The sequence below is a fragment of the Gopherus flavomarginatus genome, chromosome 25 (genome assembly GCF_025201925.1).
Source record: "Gopherus flavomarginatus isolate rGopFla2 chromosome 25, rGopFla2.mat.asm, whole genome shotgun sequence".
Classification (NCBI taxonomy): domain Eukaryota; kingdom Metazoa; phylum Chordata; order Testudines; family Testudinidae; genus Gopherus; species Gopherus flavomarginatus.
In genome coordinates, this window is record NC_066641.1 from 11821330 (window position 1) to 11841559 (window position 20230).

Sequence of the window (20230 nt, forward strand, 5' to 3'; positions counted from 1 at the left end):
AGGGCTGCGGATTTCCTCTGCGCTATTGCGGGCAGTGCTGTAATGGTCCGGAAACACCCCTTTGTCCCGTGCATCTAATGCAAGGTTAAAGGGACGAAATCCTCAGAGCTATTTAGGTGCCTCGTTTCCAATTATTCCAACGGGAGTTAGGTGCCTAAATACCTCTGAGGAGCTAGGCCAAGGTCACTTCTTTCCAAGGTGAGGCTTTTGACATAAGTGGCTGCATTGGGGCCTGCTCTTTAATCTCTGCCCAATCATCTAACGGCGATTGCTTGATCATGATCCAGCAGCACCTCCACAGGGAGAAGATTTCTTATGGTAGAGGCTCTTTAATCCAGCAGGCGAAGGTGTAAGATCCATTGGCTGGCTGCTGAAGGAAGGGACAGTCATAGTGTTAAAGACAAATTCAAGCTGGAAACGAGGTGGAAATGTTTAGTATTGAGAACTGGCCATGGGGTCGTGGTAGATTGTCCATAACACGAAAGCTTTAAATCAAGAGTGGGCGGCTCGCTCCAGCGGCACCATAAACTACTGGGCCGGATGTAGGAATCACGGGGTGAAGTGTTCCAGCCCCTCATGCAGGAAGTCAGATTAGATTATTTCTTTCGTCTCTTAATCTAATCTGTTTGAAGTACTTCCACAGCAGCCAGTATTGTGATATCCAGGAACTAGCTACACTGGAAAGATGGGCCTCTCCCATCTAGAAGACCCCGTGGGTCACCCCTCCTGCCCCCCCAATAAGCACCCAGAACTGTGACTCCTCCTCCAACCCCTCTTGGCTCTTACAAAATTAACTTGGATGTCTTGAGAGAAAAATCTCTCACTCGAGATTTCTGTGAGGAATTACTAATCCACACTGGCTAGTTTAAAGGTGCCATGCTGTCAGTGGATGCTGCAAGGGGTCCTCAGTAGCCAATGGCGGCTGGAGAGGGAGATGGTATTGAGTCAGCAAGCTCTTTGGAGGCAGGAATCTTATCATAGTAAATCTGGGGCACGGGCAGTGGGGGTCAAATGAGGCTCCGTATCAGTTGTAGCAGGACAACATGGCAATAGCACCTTGCACCTGGATAGCACTTTTATCAATAGGCCTCCAACTGCTTTCCAACACTGGCCAGGATCATTAGGCTCATTTTACAGATGGGGAAACTGAGGCACAGAGCAGCGACGTGACTTGCCCAAGGTCACTTAGCAGGCCAATGGCAGAGCTGAGGCTAGAACCCAGGTCTTCTGAGTCCAGTCCAGCGCGCTGGTCAATTTTCAAAGTGTGGCAAAGTTTAACGAATGCTTCAGGAGCCCAAGTAGGCTGAAAAACAGCCCCGACCATCTCTCTGGAGCACTGCGTCGCCTTTCAGATGAGATGTATACCTGAGATTGTGATTGCGTGCAATGATTTAAAGATCCCTTGTCATTCTTTCCAGTGTCTTCGTGCATAGACAGCACAGCACACCCCAGAAGCAGCTGCATTTCAGCAGCGAAGAACATAGACACCATTTGCAACCGTAAGTGCCCAGGACCGCGTAATCTGCAGGTAGCCTGGTTTGAAGTGTTGTGGCCCATGACAGCCGGAAGGTGGCAGTGACACACCACTAACCTAAATTAACCCTCACCTCCCCAGAGAGAGTACACATTGGCCAATGCTCCTGGGGCTCACAAACTTAACCATGCGCCCACACACACACACTGTAGTGCTCTGGCTGGGCAAGACCCTTTCCTTAACAGAAAGGGGTGAAAGGGAAGCGTGGTGTTTGCCACTGAATAGAGGAACAAAAAAGAGACGGTCAAATTTTTCACCTACCGTGTCATGGTCCCTTTAAGTTTCTCAACCTTGGGACAATCGGGCCAGAGCAGGTGCAGTATTGTGTCCATTTGCTGACCAGATAGAGGAAAGGGGCCAACAGATGTTTGAAAATTCACTGCCACTGCAGACAAGCAACATTGAGACACACCCACACACGGGCACTGGAAGTATCATCTCGTGCCTCCTGACATAGGCTGCAAAGGCCCAGAGCCTCAAAACCTTCACTTCATGGCTATTTGAGAACCTCTGAGGCTCTGAGCCAAAGTCAAATGCAGAAGGGTTGGGTATAGAACCCAGGAGTTCTGAGTCCCACTTCCCTATGCTCATTATTAGATCATAGGGCCCTCCCAGTGGCAGAAGTAAAACCCAGGAGCCCTGATTCCCTATGCCTGAAAAATGATGCCACTGGGACTGAAGAAAAGCTATTAAAACATTTGCTCACTTATCCCCAAAAGGCTCAGGACTGGCCAGAATTGCAGATTCCCAGTCACTTCCCTGCAGAACCACCAAGGGCCAGTGTGAGTTGCATGTAACAAGAGCGCAGGCTGATCTTACACAATCTGTAACGGGGCTGGGTCTTTGGAGCTTTCACAGCAGCAGTATCAGATTATACAACAGGGGATGGAGGAGACAATTGGAGCGTGTCTGGTCTGTCACTTATAAGAAAAAAAACAATCTAAAATGGACTAAACTGTAGAGGTAGCCAACTGATGAGGGTGGAAGGGGAGTCATCTGGCATTAAACTCATAAACACATGGCTCTAATATTCTTCCCACACACTCCATCACAGCAGCATCATTCGAGGTCTCAATGAAATATTTATTACAAAGAATCAAGCGAATGGGATAATGTTACCCCCTCCCCGAATGAACAATAATAAATAAATAAAATACACTTTTAAAATAGTTTGTTAAATGACATAAATACAGGACAGTTCATTGCTTTCAAGTGGCTTTGCTCACATTTGGCCTGTGTACATTTCACAGACACCTCCTCCCCGCCACCCTCTACCGGGTTCAATAGTGTATCATAGGCCCCATACTGCCAAAGGAGATTCTCCTGTAGTTCAAATGGTAGAGACCTGTGTGCTGAGTCCTAGGCCTGCTACCACCATGAAGCTATGAGCAGTGGCACAGAGAGCCATGAAGTGCAGTATCTACAATACATTGATGTGGCTAGAGCTTGCGGATTTCATAGCGCTTAGTGGAGGTTTGTTATCTCCCCATTTACAGAAAGGGGAAACTGAGGCACAGAAAAGGAGTGTGGCCTGACAAAATGGCAGCGCTAGGTGTGGAGCTGAGGCACCCCAGGTCCCTCTTCTAACCACTAGGTGGCACTGTAGGAATCAGACAGCTGCCAATCAACCTCAAGAGGCCACCAAAACCAGGACGGTGCTGCACAATCAGGGTTTACAGCGAATGCCAGATGTGGGACTGGTCGGCCCATGGGTCTGGTCTAAGGCAGTGCCTCCCAGGGCTCCCCTGGTGAAGCTTCCAGTGATACCCCAATTGGGGGGGGGGTTGCCACCACCCCCGACAGACTCTAAGAGCAAAGCTTCACATTCCCTTCAGGCGGAGCAGGGGTGGGCTGGATCCACAGCCACCGTGCAGGGCAGGGAGGCTGGCGCACATGTGATGTGGGGGACGTCTGATGGGCAGAGCGCCAGGGGAACTCACATCCAAGAGGCGCTATGCAGAGCCAGGCCCTGCCCATGTCCCAGCTGGTGTGTGGCGGTGGGGGGGACAGACAAGTGCTCACACACACGGACGCACCATGGCCGGACAAGACAGGACTGGACACACATCAGACAGCCACAGGGACGCAAGACACAGCACAGGACAGGGGAGGGGCGCTGGGCAGCCATGGCCCTTTCATGTCAGCCCAGGTTTTGGCACTGGCTGCGGGAGGGGGGAAGCAGCGCTGCCCAGAAAATCAGAGGTCTGGGCTGGATCCATCCAGATCTCTTTCACCCCACCCTCCTCCCAGCCTCCACCATCCCAGGCAGCATGGGCGGGGGGGGGAGAGAGGAACTGAGCCCCAGCGGGGAGGGCAGGGAAGGCCCTGGGCCTTTGGGTAGGAGCCTGCTGGGGAGTTGCAGGCTCCGGCTGGGATAAAAATACCCAAGAAGTGAAGGGTCCCACAGGCAGGGCCATGAGCCCTGGTTCCCACCCCATAAGTGGGTGCAAGAGAACAGGGCAGGCCAGAGCTGAGCCTTGAGAAGCTGTTAACTCCTCCCTTCCCAAGCCAGCTGGGAGATACCACCCCCTCCAGCCCTTCCCCGCTTTAGGGAGCAGGGGGCATTACAGCCCAGGGGCTGCCTTGCCCTCAGAAATCAGAGTGTCAACCCACCCCTTCTGGCCACCACACAGCACTCGCATGCGGGGAATGCCGCACAGCTCAGCAAGCAGGGTGGACGCATTCAGCACAGCCACCCTACGTTGGGTCCCTTATGGGGCACAGGCCCCAGTGCACACCCCACACGCATGCATCACCCCCTTCCCCATCTGCTCTCTCCTGGCAGGTGAAATCGAGCTGTGGGAGCTGCAGGCTGAGCCTGGATGGAGTCGTGTGGTCAAGGCGCTGGGTTCTGTTGTAGGCACTGGACCATAGAGGAGATTCCTTGGCACTGGGCAGGGACCCCGGTTCTCTCCAGCAATCAGAGGCGCCGGCCCTCCCACTCCCCTGGCAGCTGGATCATTGAGAGCACCATGGAAATACAATGGGATGTGGAGGGTGGGATGAGTGGGGAATCAGAACCAGGGCAGGGAGCAAGGAGGAGGTGGCTGCTTCAAGGCAGCCCTGGGACTGATCGGTTACATACCGGGGTTGAGCATGCTTTCCTCCCCAGGGTGGGGGGAAGGTGCCCTGCCTCAGGGCATGGTGCTGCATGCCACACATCTGCATGTGAGGGGGGGCAGGCAGGGGGGAGTAAGCTGGGTCCCAGTTTGGTCAGCTTTGGGGGCAGGGAAAAAGTCATAGATTATTAGGGTTGGAAGGGACCTCAGGTCATTATCTAGTCCAACCCCCTGCTCAAAGCAGTGCCAATTCCTAGACAGATTTTTACCTCAGTTCCCTAAATGGCCCCCTCAGAGATTGAACTCTCAGCCCTGGGTTTAGCAGGCCAATGCTCAAACCATTGAACAACGCCTCCCCCAGGATCCCCAGAGGGGTTTAAGGTGGGTGTGAATCTTCACTATCTTATGGGAGATGAGCGGGGAGCACCACTGGCAGAGGGGCCCCCTGGCACTGCTGGCAAGAGATCCCCATGGGGGGCAGGGGAGAGCATCATACAATCTCAGGCCAGCCCTGTTAGGGGGCACGAACCAAACCAGCCTCATAGGGGAGCTCTATGCTCAAGAGGCTCCTTGAGGAGAGAGGTTCTCCCCCACAGTAGATAATGCCCCATCCCAGGGGCCCCTAGCTGACCGAAGCCCCACCCCCTGGGGCCCCTAGCAGCCAGGTACCCCATCCCCTAGCGGATGTACACGTCCCGCCCCCAGCCCTCCAGGTCGTTCTTGTTCCGGCTCATGGCCTCCTCCTCACTGGGGCAGTAGCGGTCGCGCCCTTTGCTCCGGCCCCGCAGCTGCCGGTTGTGGTTCTGGTGGTCGGGCTCGGCCTCGTCCCAGGACCCCTGGCGTTGGTGGAGGTGGTGGCGGCCCAGGCCCCGGGGGTAGGCGCCGGGGGTGCCGCCGCGGGGCTCGGGCTCCTCGTAGGGGTCCGTCTCCATGTCCATGCAGGAGTCGCCCAGCTCGGTGTAGGCAGAGTCACGGCTGCCCTGGGTCTCCGAGTCGAAGGTGTCCTGGCGGGACAGGCCACGGTTGGCCAGGCGAGCGTGCTGCTGGCCTGGCCGCCCCTGGCCGCGGTTGACCAGCTCCCCCGAGTAGTCGTGCAGGCTGGCGCGCTCCCCCTCACGCGTCTGCTCCCCATGCACTAGGTAGGGTCCCTGGTTAGGAGCAGCAGCGACAAACCATGCAAACGGGAGAAGACAAGGCAGAGTTAGTCTGCCCACCAGGGGGCAACAATGGCAGATCAGTACCGGTTAATATACACGTCAATCCTCAAAACAGCGAGAGCAGCCTCTGGCCTGCTGAGCCCCGGCCCCCAATCCCAGTCTGGGCCACAAGGGAGATGAAAGTATGGGGTCTCAGCCCAGCCCCTGGGGAGGTTATACCTGTAATGCTGAGTGTGTGGGATGGTTTGCAAATGTGGGGTTCAGGGCTGGGATGCAAGGGCTGAGGGTCAGGACTGAGAGGCAACTGCAGAGCTGTGTGGGGGGGGAGGCCCTGGACTGGAATAGTGGGGGTGGGGGGCTGTGGGCGGGATTGAGGGGCACTGGTGGGGCAGTAATGAGGGGCACTGGCAGAGCGGTGTATGGGGAGCCCTGGACTGGCATAGTGGGGGGCTGTGGGATTGAGCGGCGTTGGCGGAGTGTGAATGAGAGAAGCAGGCCTGGCTCCCGCCTGCCCGAATGAGGAGGAGGCCATGAGCCACAGCTCTTCACTTTCCAACGAGCATTACAGACACCACGACACAAACATGCCCTGACCTCCCCCCCGCGCCGCCCCCCGACTAGGGCGGGGCAGGACTGGGTGCAGGTTGCCAGGTAGCTGGAGAATCTCCATTTGCATTTATGGGGTGGTGCCCAGGGGGAACCAGCCACTCACTCAGGCAGCAGCCGGGAGCAGACAGAGGAGCCAGGCAGGCCGGACCCCGAGGGATGGGCACAGCCGTGGTGTGTCGGGGTACCCTTAACAGAGGCCTGTGAGCTCAGTGCTCTCGGAGATCAGGGGTGGCAGCCTGCAGGCAGGAGTTGGGATGCCTTGGGAGTGGAAGACTTTGGGGGACAGCACGAGGGGAGGAGATGGGAGGAGTCCAGCTTCCCAGCCAGGGTGACGAAACTGCCAGACGCTTCCTCGCTAATGGCTCCCATCTACACTAGTGGGGAAGGCCTTGTGACAAGCCGTTGGCTGAGAGGACGCCGGGCACCACACGACAGCCGTGCCAGGGTTTCTGGCTGAGGTCTGGCTGTGCTGGTCCTGCCCTCTGATGTGGAAAGACAGTCACTCCCCTGCCCCAGCACTTCCCCATCCTGCACTGCTGAGCCTCGTGTTCCGAAATCACCCAGCGGCCTTTGCTCCCACTCGGGAACGGTGCTTTGGGAATCCCAGAATGCACTGCGCCAAAGGCAGAGCCCAGCAGGACTATGGGTCCCGCGTTAGTGGGGTGACGGGACCTAGCCCCATGCAAACAGGATCCTGAGCTAGAACCGGCTGACAGGGGCGACCTCGCTCTCCAGAGCAGGATTTTATGCAGAAGCCTGGGGGGCAGATGGGGAAGGGGAGGCTGATGGCAGCATGGCACTTCCCAGGCAAAGCCCAGCTCCCTGTGATGCAGCTACAGGGCTTGTGCACTGCAGAGGCGCAGATCCTTCCATGTTCCCCCTGTGGATGCGATGCCCTCAGTTCATGAGCCTTAGACCAATGCTGGGCAGGCGGAGGGAACCCCTCCACCCGCAGAGAACACGGGGCAGTGGGGGCAGCAGCAGAGGCAGGGGGGGAATCAGCCAGGGTTTTCCATGAAGAATTCTTCCTTCATGTTCATTGAAGGCGCCACCTCCTCCTCCTCTTAAAGCTACAGCGCGTGCTCCTCCACCCTGGGCTGGGCGCTCAGCCCTTGCTCCAGGCTGCCCTTCCCGCCCCAGAAGCCCAGGTTGCGCTTCAGGGAGGTGAGCACCTGTACCTGGAGGTTGGAGACGGGGGCGGGGCTGGCGGCCAGTGCAGCGGTGGCCATGGTGCGGTTCAGGAGGGGATTGGGCGGGTTGCTGCTGGGCGGGTGCGTGGCCTTCCAATAGGCTTCCAGGTACTCAGCCAGGTGCTCACAGGCATCTTCCAGTTGATTCTCGTCCAGGATGATGTCAAACATTTCCTGCAATGAGAGAGGTGCATGAGGTGCCCAGCTGGGGGTGTAGGGAGGGGCCTTGGCCAAGCTGGGGCAGTGGGAAAGGGCAGGACAAAGCAGGGAACTTGGTCAAGCTACCAGTGAGAGGTACTGGGGGTATAGGCTGACCAGGGCAGGCTGTGGGATGGATATTCATTGGCAGGGGGGCAGGGACTTGGCCCAGCCTGCGAGTATGGGGCAGTGGGGCGTGGCAGGTACTCTGCCGAGCTGGAGGTGTGGGGCAGCGATGTGGCAAGCAGAGGGTGTGGGGTGGGACAGGTTGTGGGGTGGGTACTCATTGGCTGAGCTGGGGACATGGGGCAGTTGTGTGGTAGGGAGAACTAGGGGGTAAGGAGTGGGGCAGGCACTCACCGGAGGGCACTGTGCCAGCTTATCCGATGCCACCATCTGCACGTTCAGGTGCTTGGCCTGGGACTTCCCCCGGGACTTGACCAGCCTCTGGAGCACCTGCAGGGGGAGGGGGCAGGAGGTGAGCACAGATGAAGGGATCAGTTCTGGGGCATCCCCCGCCCTCTGTTCCTCTCCAGTGCCGAGGAGAGGGGCTGTGCATGGGGGGCTGACTCAGGGCGAATGAGGTAGCATTGCTGCTCGGCCCAGAGCTCAGACAGGAAAGCAACTCTGTCCCTTTAAGATGCTGGGTTCCCTAACCCCCAGCTTCGCTGATGCCCCTCAATCCCAAGCCGCAGCCCCCTGCCAGCCCAGCCCTGGGCCTCTCTTAAGCAACCACTACTGTGTTGAATGTTAGAGGACAAGGCTGAGACCCTACAACTCACTGCACTTGTGATCTAACCCTCCCCTCACCTTGCTCTGACCAGGGGACAAACCAAAATCCAGATCCCATGTGCCCGGACCCTGGGGACGTTTGAATCCAGGATGAGCGTCTTGAGCTAGTCCCCAATCCTGAGATCTCGTATCAGGCCGGGGGTGGGGGACACAGCTGCCCAGGCTGGCTTTGACCCCACACACGGAGCAGGGTCCCCACAAACATCGGCCCTACACACAGAGCAGCTGACTGTAGCACCAGCCACTCTGAGCACGGGGGCATCGGTGAGGCAGTGATCTTGTTCTGCTCCCCCCAACCCATAGCGCCTGCTGGCGTGACCCTGCAGCCATGGGGCGGTAGAAAGGGATTACACATCGGCCCCGGCCATTCCGCGGGGTTAGGCAGCGTGGCAGGGAACTGTCTGGACTGTTCCCCAAGAGATTGACGGTTACATAACCAGACCACACCCACGGCCCCTGCAGAGCGCATACCCCAACCCTGCGCCTCGGGGGAAAGGTCCGTGGGGCATCCCCCCTCTCTGGTACCCACTGGATTCCCAGCATGGGAGGATCTGGGCAGCGAGTCTCCGGGCTGCAACACAAGAGCTGGGTCACCTCCCTGCAGGGTGCAACGCACCCACCTTGGGGGAAGTGATCTTGATGTAGACGATGATGGGGGCCAGCGAAGTCTTGGCCAGCTGGGCCGGGTGATTGATAGTGTCGGCGTCCAGGGCCACAAGCTGAAGTGTCCGGGCCAGCTCAAAAATCCGCTCGATCTCGCTCTGCACCTCAGCTGTCGGAGCAGAGAGACAGTGAGAGACTGTGGGGAGGGGATGGAGTGTGGGGGGCAGGGGCAGAAAAACTGTGGGAGACTGTGGGGAGGGGATGGAGTGAGGAAGGGCAGAGAGACCGTGAGAGATGGGGGACAAGGATCAGGTGGGGGGCCAGGAGTAGAGAGACTGAGGGGGCAGAGCCTGGGTAGGGGTTGGGGGGAAGGGGCCAGGTGGGAAGGATCCTGGCACAGAATGTTATAAGTGAGGGAGCTGTCAGAGGGGATAGCAACAGGGGAAGCGAGGTGAGAAAGGGGGAAATATGGAGGGTCTATGTGGGGGAACAGCCACAGGGAGGTGGGCATGGGGGGCTGACTCATGCCCCACCCCCCCAGACACACACAAGACACGTGGATGGGAGGGACATGTCTCCTGGATCCCCAGCGTCGGGTACCTTCATGCCGTGCTGCACACTGGGCAGTGGGATCGCTCCGCGGAGCCCATGCCTGGCATGTGCCCGTGTAATGCGGCCCAGGCTGGACGTACAGCCAGTATGGACTAGAAATCATCCAGCATCAAGCCACGAGGTGGGGCAGGGTCTGGAGTTGGGGGCATGGTAGGGTGGGGGAAGGGGGACCCACACACCCCTTTCGCCTAGCAGGGGACAAAGCAAAACCCAGATCCCCACGTGCCTGGACCCTAGGATCTGGGATGAGCGTCCTGAGCTCATCTTCAATCCCGAGGTCTCATATCAGGCCGGGTGTGGGGACAGACCCCTGAGGAGGGTACTCTTGCCCTGGCTGACTCCGGCCCCACACATGGACCAATTCATTGTAGCTCCGAGCCAGGAGGCATCGGCGGGGCAGCGATCTTGCTTTGCCGCCCCACTCGTGGCCCCTGCTGGAGTGACCCTGCATCCATATGGCGGTAGGAGCAGGGGGTAACACATCGGCCCCCGGCACACCTAGGCTGGCTGTGGATCCCACAGGGTTAGGCAGCACGGTAGGGAGTGGTCTGGACAGGTCTCCGAGAGGTTAAAGGTTACATACCCAGGACATCTGTACCAGGAGCAGGGGAGGAAGGAAGCAGTGCGGAGGGAAGGGGGTGGGGGGAGAAAAAAGGGGAGGGAAAAAAGGAGTGAATTGAACTCATCATCCCAGGAGTCAGTGCATAGGCCCCGCCCCAGCCCAGCCCAGTGGGGACAGCATCCGCAGCTCATACGAGCCCTGTTAGTCACCCCACTACGCGACAGCACCAGTACCCAGGAGACCGGAAACACGCCCCGGCCCTGCTGAATGGGAGTCATCGAGGCACGTCACAACCCAGCATGCACTGTGGGGGAGGCCCTGCTTGGTGTGGCCAAGTATCCCAGCATGCACTGGGGGGGGCCTGCTTGGTGTGGCCAAGCATCCCAGCATGCACTGGGGGGGGGCCCTGCTTGGTGTGGCCAAGCATCCCAGCATGCACTGGGGGGGGCCTGCTTGGTGTGGCCAAGCATCCCAGCATGCACTGGGGGGGGGCCCCTGCTTGGTGTGGCCAAGCATCCCAGCATGCACTGGGGGGGGCCCCTGCTTGGTGTGGCCAAGCATCCCAGCATGCACTGGGGGGGGGGGCCCCTGCTTGGTGTGGCCAAGCATCCCAGCATGCACTGGGGGGGGCCTGCTTGGTGTGGCCAAGCATCCCAGCATGCACTGGGGGGGGGGCCTGCTTGGCATGGCCAAGCATCCCCGCATGCCTTGGGGCATGAGCGGAACCACAGGGCCTCTCTTTCCATCGAGCACAAGCAGGCGAGGCAGGGAGCCCTGCCCAGGAGCAGGCGAGGCAGGGAGCATGGGCCAGGAGAGCCCTTCCAGATAGGATGAGGGGAAGAGATGCCCTGAGGCACGGTGGGCATTCCAGGGCCATCCAGGGGTGAGGGAGGGGAGAACGCAGAAAGCTGGAGCAGCTCCCACTGGATACAGATCCAAGCCAGGCTTGAAAGGGTTCAACCTCCGAACCAGGCCGTCGGTCTAAGTGAGAGTCAGCCAAAAACCAAAACAGGCCCGGGGTAACCAAGAGGGGCCGGGGTGTGGGAAAGGGTTAAATCCACAACTTCTCCCTCCCTTCTCCCCCCCCCCCCCCAACAGTGGCCTCACCCAGGCTGGAGCGCGTGCTGGAGCGCTCAATGATGGTGTGTTTGCTGGGGTTGTTCAACACGGAGCGCTTGGCCAGGGAGATATCGGCCGTCACCCGTGTGATGGAGATTCTGAGAGGGACAGAAAGAGGAAGAGAGTGTAAAGGGGGAAGGGGGCCTCTGCCATTTGCTGTGGCCCCCAGCAGGGTGCCTCCCCCACCAGGCCAGAAAACAGGACCCCAAAGGAGCCCTGGGGGCAAAAGTCAGGGTGTGAACCCTGGCACCTTGGGGACAGAATCCCCACAGGGGGAACAACCCCATCTGGGCTGCTCATTGCTGCCCGCCCAGCAAGGTGGCACAAGGTGGGAGCGCCGGACTCCTGGGTTCTCGTGCTTACAGAGTGCTTGGAGATCCTCCAACGAAGAGGGCTGGGGATGGGATGGGAGATAGTCTAGCTCAGACAGAGTGTCCTGCGTTAGGCTGGAGCAAGAGCATGTGGCCGACAAGCTGGGATCTCTCTCTATCGGACCCTACGGAGCCTATCACCATGGGGCAACTCCCGGAAACCGGGAATTTGAGTAAAACAACATTTCCCTAGTGCCCAATAAGGGCTATGGGGGAGATAGGGGGAGGGAGGGTTGGCAGCATCTGTCCGAGGAGTCCCCGCACCTGCCGTCGAAGCGATGCTTCAGGAAATCGAAGAGGGCTTTCTGCATCATGTCCGTCACCTGGGGAAAGAGGGTGATGCTGGAGTCAGACACCAGGGGGGCGGGAGGGAGGGGGAGTCAGGATTCACTGCATCAAGGTGTGTGCGCATGGGGGTGGAGGGAGGTTAGAAAAAGAGAGAGCAATGGACATGGGAGGGGTGGGCAGTGATTTCAGAAGTCAGATGCCACTGGCTCTCCCTGGCACAGGCCCTCACGCTTGGTCACTGGAGAGAGCCCTCTCTGATACTATCAGCGTGAAGAAGGAGACAGAGCAGATGGGTCCCGGCGATGGAGAGAGGAGGGTGCGGGCAGATGCAGAGTGGGGCAAGATTGGAGGGGGGAGTCGGTGAGACGGGAGGGGAGGAGAAAGAGGGAATGGCTGAGTGGATGGATGGACAGACAGATGGGGATGGGTGAAACGGGGTGAATGAGATCAAGGGCCACCTGCTCCCCAGGAGGCTGCTGAACATTCCACCTTCCCAGCCTGCCCCTCAGCAGCACAAGTCTCTGCCTCCCCGCCCCATGCACCCGCCCCGGGCTCACCTCGTACCCCTTCAAGGACGGCCCCACAAGAATGATCGGCCGCATGGAGGGCACCACGTCATACGGCGGCACATGCTCCGCCTGCCAGGAGAGGGCAAACGACAAGGTGTGACGTGTGCCTGGGGGGTCATCGGACCAGGGGGCCCAACCCCCATGGCACTACAAAACCCAAGTGCCCTGCAGGGTAGGGGAAAAGCTGGCACCTTCTTGGGCGCAGGCTACCCAGCTCATGCTGATGCCCCCTTGGATTGGGGGCTGGGTGGCTATGCTGGGCAGTTCTGCCTTTGTGCCATCATGGCCCAGCGTGGGAGGTGGCATTGAGTGCCGGGAGAGGGGAGCTGGTGGCATGGGAACAACCATGCTGTTGGCTCTGGTACACTGACATGGCCCATCACCGCTGGCAGAGGAGAAGCCGGGTGGGGAAGGATCATTATGGGAGACCTGGCCCACCCCCACCCTTTACAGGCAGGTCAAGGAAAGCCCTTTTACTCACCGATTTCTGCTTCTGCTTGGCTATGTCCAGTGATCACCATTAATGGGGCAGGGAGGGGGCAGGCGAGAGAAGATAAACAAGGCATGCGTGTTATTGACAGGTCATGCCAGCAGACACGCAATGGCAGTGGGGAGGTTTCTGTAGCTGACGGTGTATGGGAAATGGGGACAGGCAGGGGAGGGGGCTCTGGAACCTGGCTCAGACTGCAAGAAGGAATCGGGGTGGGGGGGACAGGATCTAAGAGAGGGAGTGTGACCACATGGGGGGGATGGCTTGGCTCCCCCACGTGCCTCGCAGGTGCTACGCAGCTCCCCCCTGCACTGGCCCTGCTCCCCACTTCACACCAGCCCTCTTCAATCCACACCCTGGCACTGCAAACACCCTCCCCTCTTGGCAGCAATGCCCTCCTCCTCTGCCCCCTCGGCTCACAGGCCCTTGCCCGCAGGCTGCACCCCTTGCACTGCACTGAATCCCCCCCTAAAACTGATCCCCAGCTCTGTGGATCACTGGGGACCCCTGGGTGATGCAGCCCCTGCCCGTGTACTCTAGTGCACCCCCTGGGCTGCTCAGCAAGCAGCATCCCAGCAACCTCCAGGCCACAGGGGCCCAATGGGAGCTGCCCCTCTACCATCTAATGGGGGTAGGATGGGATGGGACGGGACAGACAATGCCACTCCCATGTTTCCTTGAGGAGGGGCAGGGAGGGGGAGTGTGCACTGGAATGTACCACTCCCATGTATACATGGGGGGTAGAGCATTTGAACATTCCATGCTTGGAGAACTGCTAGAACATCCCACTCCCAACTTTCGGGGGGGGCAGCAGTGGCACTGGAACATTCCATTCCCATGCTTGGAGACCCACTAGAATGTTCCACTCCCAAATTTCACAGGGGAGACCACCACTGGAACATTCCATTCCCATGCTTTACATGGAGGGGTGGGGGACAGTGCTTCAGACTTCACATGGCGTGAGGAGCTGCCAGAATGTTCCACTCCATGTTTCATGGGGGAGGAGCAGTGCAGGAACATTCCACTCCCCATGCTTTAAGCTGGGGGCACCGGAACTACTGGAATGTTCCACTCCCGCGTTTCACAGGGGCAAGGCAGTGCTGGACCGCTCCATTCCCATGCTTCATGTGGGGAGGGTGTCAACTGGTAGAAATGCTCTTAACTCATAGGCCATGTGTGTGATCACTGGAACATACCATTCCCATGCCTCATGTGCACGTCTGTGTATGGGGGGGGCAGATGGGGAACACCCCCAATGGCTGCCCCCTTCCAGGCCATGCTGGAGTTTGTGTTTCCTGGTGTGATGGGAAACACACCCAAAATAGCCTGCAAAGGGGACATCCAGCCCCAGCTATAGATCCCCTCATGCCTGTGAGATGATGCTCTTACCCCATAGTGTGCCCCACAGCGGCTGAACGACAATGGGACCACGTTCAAACCATGGCCCTTTCTGCCCCCCAATCCAAAGCTCCCCAACCAGGTCAGCGAGGCACACACACAGGGTGAATCACGGGTATTAGGAGCAGGCATGAGTGAGGGTGCGGCAGGTGGATGCAAATCCCCACTCTGGGCTCCTTTACCTTCTTAAAGAAGGGAATGCGCTTGACGTTGGAGGGGGATGTGGTGACACTGCTGACGCTAGTCTTAGGAGATCGGGGGTTCTCCAGGCCCTCAGCCTCCTCCAGCTCTAAGTCAAGGGCATCTAGGTCATAAGCTAAATTAGTCATGTCCAGAGTACCTGGGGGGTGCAGAATGGGGGAGGGGGGAGGAGAAAACGAAAAAGAAAGAAAGAAAGGAGGGAGGGAGGGAGGGAAGAAAAAGTAAAATAGAAAAAAAGAAGAAACAGCTGAAAAGAACAAAAGAATGAAAAAATGTACCAAAGAGAGGAGAAAAAAATGATTCAGCAAACGAAAGAGAAAAATGAAAGGAGGGGGAAAAACTGGATGCATCCCTGCAGACAATGTAGATGGGATCAGAGTGGAGGCAGAACCATCAGGTACCCTACCTGCGAGGGCGAAGAGGGCAGCTGGTAACAAGTTTCCTCTGCATGTCATGGAGGTGGGCATAAGTGGGCATGTCCAGGGGATGTCTGTGCTCCGGTGGGCAGACCTGGAGCATTCTTGTGTATACGTCCTTCTGCCTGTGCCCAGTTGTTCATCCACACATGTGCACGACTCTCCATGTGCGTGCCAGCATGTATGGCAAGCCCCACACGCTCAGCCCAGTGTGAGAGCTCATCAACCCCACTGCCCATGTATGGGACACCCTGGGCAGAGCCATGTGCTCCCCACCAGTGTATGTGCCTGTGTCTCAGCCCTGGCCTGCGTTTGCAGGGGGCACGGAGATTCCAGGAGCTGCAGTAGGATTGCTGAGAAGAAAATTGGGCACTTCCAGGCTGGAATCCTTGTTTCTCTGCCACTGGGGCACTAGCTGGTCTCAGGGGCTAAAGGGGGAAGAGACCTGGCATCTCAGCTCTTTGTTATCGCCAAGGCCACAGCCAGAATCAGCCCTCCTCCATCAGTCTCTCTTAGCGGTGCAGTGAACTTTGCCAGCTGGGGGCTGTCTGCTGTCAAAGAGCAAAGGGAGGGGGTGGTCTTACCACTGGCAGATGGGGTGGGTCTGCGGGTCCCTGTCACCACATCTCCCAGGCTGGAGCTGGAGTTGTCCCCCGATTTGCTGTGTGGGGCAGAAAGGGAAGGAACAGTAAGGGCCTGGAGATAGGGAATTTCCTGTGGGGGGAGAAGCGGGGGTAGGGGGCAGGAGGACTAGTCTGGGAAGAAACAAAGAGCCCTACCACTGAAAATTCTGTGCAAGGGGGAATTGCCCTCCATGCCCAGATTCTGAGAGATACTTACATCTGGAACCGCAGCACCAGGACAATGCCATGTGCCCATCTAGCCTGACATCTCCTAGACCCTTCCCCCAGCTGGGATCAGACCACTGGGGCCAGCGTCCAGCACTCTCCCACTCACCCAGTGATGTACCAGATCAGATCAAGGGCCCATCTAGCCAGCTATTCTCTACTGTGCCAGTTCAGACCAATGAGTCCACCTATTCCTGCACGTTGTTCCTGACTCCTTCCCAGCCAGCACTCAGGTTCTGCCCTGAAGCACAGGGATGGAAGGCCCGTTGCATCCTCAGCTGGTGTCACTGCTGATCCTGGAGCTGGTTCTCCCCTGCCTGGCTTCTTGTGCAGGAGTTCACCACTGAGCAAAGGGAATGACGACTCAAGGTGCCCAGTAATGAGCCCACTGGAAGGGTATGTGGATCCTCCTTCCACTCCCAGTCTCTCACTGGAGTGGATTTGCTCAGATGGCTACAGCTGGGCCTGCCTCAGTTACCCATAACCCACTGCTCTCAATCCCCAGGGGGGCCTTCCCCTCTGGTGCCCAGGGCTCCAGGCTGCATGCGGATGCGGCCAAGAGCCGTGATTTCCCCCTCTCTCCTCTCCGCCCGTCTATTCCACCTTGAGCTCAGGCGGTTTTGCCTCATCTTCTGCTCCTGCAGCATCCTCATGTTCTCCAGCTTGACGGGGCTGGGGATGAACCCCACCTCGCAGCCCTCCTTCACCAGGCGCCCGATCCACCAATCGTTGTTGTATTTCTGCAGCACGGAGAGAAGAGGGGCCTGAGACAAGGTGCCAAGCCCCCTCCCCTGCCCCCCCCGGCACCAAGTCCATCCCCCCCTGCACCGAGCCTGTCCCATTAAAGCCATGCTGGGCCTGTGTCCTCTCTGTGCCAAACCCACACCCATCAACACAGTGCTGAGCCCCAGTCCCCCCACCGCTGCGGTCCCCAGAGCCCCAGCCTGGCCTGGGCCTGGCCCGGTCCCTACCTCTTTGATATGCAGGAAGTCCTTGGGTTCGAAGGAGATGGCCATGCCCTGGACTGGCACGTCATCACTGGGGGACGGGTTGTAGCCCACGTTTGTCCTCACGGCAAATGCCACCGGCTTGGTCTGTTCAGGAGACAGGTTAGTGGGGGGAGAGGAAGGGAGGAGAGAGACGCTGGAGGGGCCCGGATCCCCCAGACAGAAGGTTGCGTTGCTCTGGCATTTCAGAGAATGCCATTATCTAGCAGTTGCAGAGACCAGCCAGGAAGGGAGTTAGCAATCCAGGGCCAAATTCTCACCCCTGATCCAAGAACATGGAGCAGCCCCGGCCAACTCTCTCTTCTCCCCTCCCCACCATAGGAACCAAGGAGAAGGGGTTCCTCCCCCAAGGAACGGAGTGGACCCCCACCCCAAGAGTTGGGGGGTTCTTAGTCACAACAGCTGCATCAAAAGAGGACCTGGGCGACAGGGTTGACCCACCTATAGAGGGGCCTGCCAGCGCCAGGGGCGATGGGGAAACCCTGCCTGGTTGGGCGATAAACAGAGGCCGCCTTTTCTCTGCAGGCGATGCCGATCTGGTACCTAGAGCCTTACAGGGCCTTGGCCTTGTCCCCGGCCCCATGGAGCCCTGGTTCTGCTCATGCACAGAACTGCGCTAATGGGCTGGCCCTGCCTGGGAGAGGGGCTGGCACGTCTCCTAATGGACATTACACCTCAGCTGCCAGCAGCAGAGCGAGGGGGTGCTGCAGCTGCACGGCCTGCAAACCCACTGCACCGGGGGGGCGGGGAGACAGGGACGTCATTAGCTAATGGCAGCCGGACTGTGCAGCCAGCGAGTGATGCCTGGAGAGCAGGGGCTGGGGCAGGGCCGACAGCTCCCCTCTTCCCAGGGAGCCTGGCTGGGGGCAGGGGAGAGGTGTGTGCTCAGGCCGGGGAAGAGCAGGGGGGCAGAGGTGAGCACCAAGGGGCTTCCCAGACTCAGCCTGGGATGGAGGGTCCCAGCAGGCCCCGGGAAGCCTGATGTTCATTGTACAGAGGGGAAACTGAGGCACGGGGAAATGAGACGTGCCCAAGGTCAGGCAGAGAATAGAACCCTGGAGTCCTGATGCCCAAACACCAGTTGCTGTAACCACTAATCCATACTCCCCTCCCAGAGCGGTCAACTTCACAGCCCTGATTGTGCCAAGCACCGGGAAGGCCTCAGGAAGTGATTTTGGTGCCTGATGTCTTCCTACTAGTTCAGACAGTGGGGTGACTCACAGGAAAGTGGGGGCAGACTGGGAAAGGGTCTGCCTATCCCAGGGCCTCTGGCCAGAGGAAGACAGTGTAACACCCCCCTACCCCCGTGTGGATATGGCTACAGGGGTGCATCCCCCTGTGCCCAACCTGTGGCAGGACGGCAGCAGCCCCTGGATGAGGTGGGGGGGCCCTTCCCCCACTTGGCAGCCAGTGCTAGCTGGCAGCCAGCCCAGGGGTGGGTGGGGGGGCAGTAATGGAAGGGCTGGGATGCTGCCAGGCGGGGCAACGCCAGCCCGCAGTCTCCTGGCACCGGCACTCTCCCGAGCCCAGCCCAGGTCAATGAGACGTTTCATCAAGATTAGCCAAATGAATTAGCTGATGGGGTCCCTGGATGGCGGGATTTATGGGCGGCGCTGGGTCCGGGGCCAGTGGCAGCAAGAACAGCCAGTACATTGGGTGAGGGGAGGGAGGGAACAGCCAGGGTTCCCTGGCACTCGGCTTCCCCTGCAGAGCGGGGCTCTCTGGAACTGGGTTGCGAGTCAGGGCACCGGCACAGCAATGCAACTTGTTGTGTCGCAGATGGGAAAGGGGCCTGGCCAGAAAGCTGGGGGCTCATCTCCTAGCACCAGGCAGCTTGGTGCTGGGGGCGGGGATGAGGCGCAGCTGGGGAAAGAGCTGAACCAACCCCCCAATGCTGGCTCAGCAGGTAGGAAGGTGAAGTGCCAGCCACAAGCTCCCGGACAGCCCGTGTTTCCCTGTGTGGGCCCCCAGTTCGATCAGCTTCCACCCTGTGGGCTAGATACCGAAAGGGACCCTGGTCCCCGCAGCCCGCACAAGGGGATCCAGAGACAGAACCAGAGTGAAGGAACCTCCTGCCTCCCCGCCTCCGAGCACACGCTGTGGCACCTACCTTGGCCTTCTCCAGCTGCGCCAGGGCCTGGCGCTCGGCCTCCTTGCGCAGTGCCTCACGATCCTCCTCCAGGGACACATCTGAATCCGAGGGGCGGCTGGTGTAGGAATCTGCGGAGCCCTGGGGGAGCAAGAACCCGCATCAGGAGGTGGGCTTCACAGCACCCCCTGTGGAGGGGGCACCATGGCCACACAGCCGAGTGAGCCCATTTAGAGCGGCAGGAGATACTCAGGGGGATGCTGGCACCTCCCCATGCACTGATCACCCTGTGAAACAGTGGGGACAGGGGCAGGCCGGGCAGCCTGGAGCTGGGCCCAGCAGCCCGCCGCGCTAAGGCGGTTGGATTTCATTCATTATGCACCCATCACCGTGGTCTCTGGGCACTTTAGAAACAAACCATTGCCCAGCACAGCCCGTCCCGGGCTGTAGCAACCCCCACCTCTGGCACACGGGCTAAAACTAGAGAACTAGAGACAAGCCCCTAAGGGACCTTACGCCCCTGTGAGACAGGAGGGTTTGTAGGACTCTGGGGCTCTGCCAGCTCTGGAAGGGGAGCGGGGTCCAACACAGTGGCTATAGTGCAGGAGTCAGGACCCCTGGGTTCCATTCCCAGCCCTGCCGCTGACTCTCTGTGCCTCGGTTCCCCCTAGCGTGGTGAGGGTTAAGCTGAGTGGCAGGGAACGAGGTGCAGCTGTTCTCACCGCTCTGGAATGGAACGTGATAGCAGGGATGGGACAGGGCAGCGCCAGCTGGGGGGGGTGGCATCAGACCCCACGAAAGCACCAGCACTGGCAAGAGAAACAGGGCCACAGGCTGGGAGTGGGGGGGCACCTAGAAACAGACAGTTTCCCTGGGGTAAGGGGCCTGGAAACCCACATCCTTAATGGAGCAGGGGCAGGAGAACCAACAAGGAGTGGGGTGGTGAGTGAGACCCAGGGGCTACCTGGAGCCAAGATGGGACTGTTCTCTTGTTCCTAGATCTAAACGGCTGAGTATTGCTGAGCTTTCCCCCGCTGAGCTGGGCCCTCAACATGGGGCAGGAGGGGAGGGGGCAAGGAATGAGGAGGGAGCTGGGCTGGGGTGAGGAATCCTAGCAA

The 20230-nt window shown here is 59.0% G+C and overlaps 1 protein-coding gene across 6 annotated transcripts in view; it reads right to left on the reverse strand.

Moving 5' to 3' along the window:
• Positions 1 to 2612: 2612 nt before the first annotated feature.
• CACNB1 (calcium voltage-gated channel auxiliary subunit beta 1) overlaps positions 2613 to 20230 on the reverse strand; it is a 30841-nt gene continuing 13223 nt past the window's right edge. For 3 of the 6 annotated variants that reach the window (XM_050934529.1, XM_050934531.1, XM_050934532.1), the window contains 12 exons: positions 19134 to 19253; positions 16988 to 17110; positions 16620 to 16756; positions 15753 to 15829; positions 14734 to 14891; positions 12652 to 12732; positions 12071 to 12129; positions 11424 to 11533; positions 9160 to 9311; positions 8108 to 8203; positions 7538 to 7723; positions 2613 to 5741 (listed from right to left, as the gene is read on the reverse strand). In XM_050934529.1, coding sequence (XP_050790486.1) covers positions 5271 to 5741; positions 7538 to 7723; positions 8108 to 8203; positions 9160 to 9311; positions 11424 to 11533; positions 12071 to 12129; positions 12652 to 12732; positions 14734 to 14891; positions 15753 to 15829; positions 16620 to 16756; positions 16988 to 17110; positions 19134 to 19253 — 1770 coding nt within the window. In that variant the 3' untranslated portion in view covers positions 2613 to 5270. Of the gene's footprint in view, positions 5742 to 7243; positions 7724 to 8107; positions 8204 to 9159; positions 9312 to 11423; positions 11534 to 12070; positions 12130 to 12651; positions 12733 to 13144; positions 13165 to 14733; positions 14892 to 15752; positions 15830 to 16619; positions 16757 to 16987; positions 17111 to 19133; positions 19254 to 20230 lie in introns of those variants that run through there. The other 3 variants (XM_050934530.1, XM_050934533.1, XM_050934534.1) reach the window with 2 other exon arrangements.